The sequence below is a fragment of the Gavia stellata genome, chromosome 9, assembly GCF_030936135.1.
Source record: "Gavia stellata isolate bGavSte3 chromosome 9, bGavSte3.hap2, whole genome shotgun sequence".
NCBI lineage: Eukaryota > Metazoa > Chordata > Aves > Gaviiformes > Gaviidae > Gavia > Gavia stellata.
The window spans coordinates 24,149,216-24,152,180 of NC_082602.1; the positions used below are offsets into that span (position 1 = coordinate 24,149,216).

General features: G+C 35.2%; 1 protein-coding gene across 1 annotated transcript; it reads left to right on the forward strand.

Annotated features, from left to right (window-relative positions):
- Positions 1–226: 226 nt before the first annotated feature.
- LOC104259492 (heparan sulfate glucosamine 3-O-sulfotransferase 1) lies at positions 227–1,243 on the forward strand. The gene has a single exon (XM_009814898.2). It carries the CDS (start codon positions 314–316, stop codon positions 1,241–1,243), a length of 930 nt encoding a protein of 309 aa, XP_009813200.1. The 5' UTR covers positions 227–313.
- Positions 1,244–2,965: the final 1,722 nt, after the last annotated feature.

Sequence of the window (2,965 nt, forward strand, 5' to 3'; positions counted from 1 at the left end):
GGTCAGCTATGGTTAAGAAAAAAACACATGGCTTTTTTTTTTTTTTTCTTCTGAAATAAAGTCAGGGGAAACAAATAACTTCAGTATAAATTCTCTGTTGTGATCACAGATTAAATTTGTGAATTGAATTGTGAGTTGAATCTCCAAATGGTGATGGGTTTAGAAATACTGATTTGTCTTATTTTATTTTGTAGATGCTTCAGAAACTGGCTGTGCGTTTACCACGGGTTCTGCCAACCAACTCGAGAGGGGACTTACCTATTCTCTCATTAGTCGAGCGTAACATTATCTTGAACTAATTATTCCTCTCCACATGGCCTTCCTACTAGTGTCAGCTTGTCTTCTGCTGACTCATGCTCAGGGTGCTCCTGTTGAAAACGGGGCACTGTTGGAAAAAATGAAGTCACAAGTAGGATTATTCAGCAATAAAAGTGAACACTATTCAGCACAGGTGAAACCTCCTGGCACAAGCCGACAAATACCTCAGACAATCATCATAGGAGTTCGTAAAGGAGGGACAAGGGCTTTGCTGGAAATGTTGGATATTCATCCTAATATTGTGGTAGCAGCTACAGAAGTCCACTTCTTTGACTGGGATGAAAATTATGTGAAAGGAATAGACTGGTATAGAAGTCTGATGCCATTTTCTTATGGAAATCAAATTACAATTGAGAAAACACCAGGCTATTTTACATCACCACAGGCTCCAGAAAGAATTCATGACATGAATAGCTCCATTAAACTGCTGCTCATTCTGAGAGATCCCACTGAGAGAGTGATATCTGACTATACCCAAGTATATTACAACAGAGTAGAAAGCCACAAGCCTGTTCAGCTTTTTGAAGATATTGTTATTAAGAATGGAGCGCTTAATACCAAATACAAAGCTATTCAGAGAAGTCTATATGATGTTCATATGGAAAAGTGGCTTAAGCATTTCAGTTTGGATCAGATTCACATAGTAGATGGCAATACTTTAATCAAGGACCCTCTTCCTGAATTACAAAAAGTTGAAAGATTTTTAAATCTTCCTTCCCGAATTATGTCTTCTAATTTTTATTTTAACCAAACCAAGGGATTCTACTGCATTAGAAGTGATGGAAGGGAGAGATGTTTACACGAATCTAAAGGGCGCCCCCATCCTCTTGTTAACAACACTGTTTTAGAGCAACTGTATTCCTACTTCAGAGAGCACAATGCAAAATTTTACAGAATGGTTAATCATTCCTTTGACTGGCATTAATGCATTTGGAATCAATGTTTCTTAAAAAGGGCCTGAAACAAACTCTTTCAAACATAGCTTTCTAAACTGTAGAGATTCGTATTATGAGAACTTAACATACTGGTTATATGCTTCATTGGAATAACACATCTGTTAAGTCATTGAAATGGCACTCTTTATGTTGGGAAAAATAAGTTTCACGTATTTGTATGATTACTGTGAGTCATATTCTGCTCTTCTTTCTCTCATCTTGCAAATATATTAACTTCAGTGGACTTATTTCAGATATGTATCTGTTACAATATTTGTGCTGTTCTGGAAAAATGACTGCTTCTAACAGTGTAAAAAATGTAAATATTTGAAATGGTATTATTCTAACTGTTCTGTATTTTTTGTTGTTAGTATTTTTTATATCACGCACAATGATAGTGGCGTTGATTTTAGAATTTTTCATACAATAAGTTAAATTGTATGTTAAAACAAGGGCATACGTAGTGGCGCCAATAAATAATTCATCCTCTGTTAATATGCTGAAGTTCTTAATCAATTAATAATAAAAGGAATCTATTTCACCTATGATTTTGAATAGGTGAACTAGAAGCTCCCCGTGTGTATATCATTAGTATTAAACCACACTCTTACTATCTTGGGTTTGCAAAAAAAAAAATAATCTCCAAAGTAAGAATATGAACTGTTTGAAGAAGCTTTAAGTGGGAGTTCTGAATGTAAAGAAATTAAAATATCCCAGGCAACCTCAAATTACACCGTTATTCTACACAACAAAACAAAAAAAACCCCACCTAATGCAAAAAAATTATTAATATCAGCAACTGTACAAATACTTGATTATATAAATTATGTCACTTTGCTCTTGAATGGAAAAGCTCTTGAATAGTACTATCATGTTAATCATCTTTGTATTCTGTGACTAGTTATTCTGTTGCTCTCCTGGCTTTAGTTTACATAACTCCATTGGCACACTGATTCTCATTTAAAAAAAAATATATATATATATTTGCTTGCCCTCCAAAGCATGGAGTATTTTTATTTTGTCATTTCTAATGCAGACCATGGGATGTTCTCAAAGTTAAAATAACACCTTGTTATACTGTATATCTCAGACACAGTGTTCAATATGCTAAGTGTGACATACTCAGATTATATACAAAAAACACACCCATCTATACTCCTGCATTAGGAATTTTTTTTTTTAGTATTTTTTTTGTTCGACAGTATTGTGCTGGTCTGTTCTCCTTTTTCATGTAAACATTTTATTATACATCAATACCAAAGAAGAAAATCAACTTGAAATGTTAAATATGGTGCCAGATAGAACTACAGATGCAGGTGTGCTTGTTTGACATTGTACCTTGCAATCCAGAAATGCTGGTGCACCCCCCTAGTAGAAGCATTCATTAGGTGCATTCCTTTTTAAGCTTCTCCAAACACTGGTGAGCTGTAGTTGTGTGGGCCCACTCTGAGCATTGCAGCATCAAACTCCACCTAACCCTGGTGAGTATATGTTCCTAATGTGGGATTCAGTCTTCCACTCCAGAGGCTAAAAGGTATGTGTTGCAGCGCTAATTTTTAGGCTTCTAATACTCTATGAGGGGGCTACTTAGATGTTAGGCAGGTAGCAGTATTCCACTGAAGCTGGACAGAATCAGACCCAGCCAGATTATGTGGAAATAGGCTTCATCAGATATTCCCTCAATAAATGTAAAATGGTAAAAATAATATAAT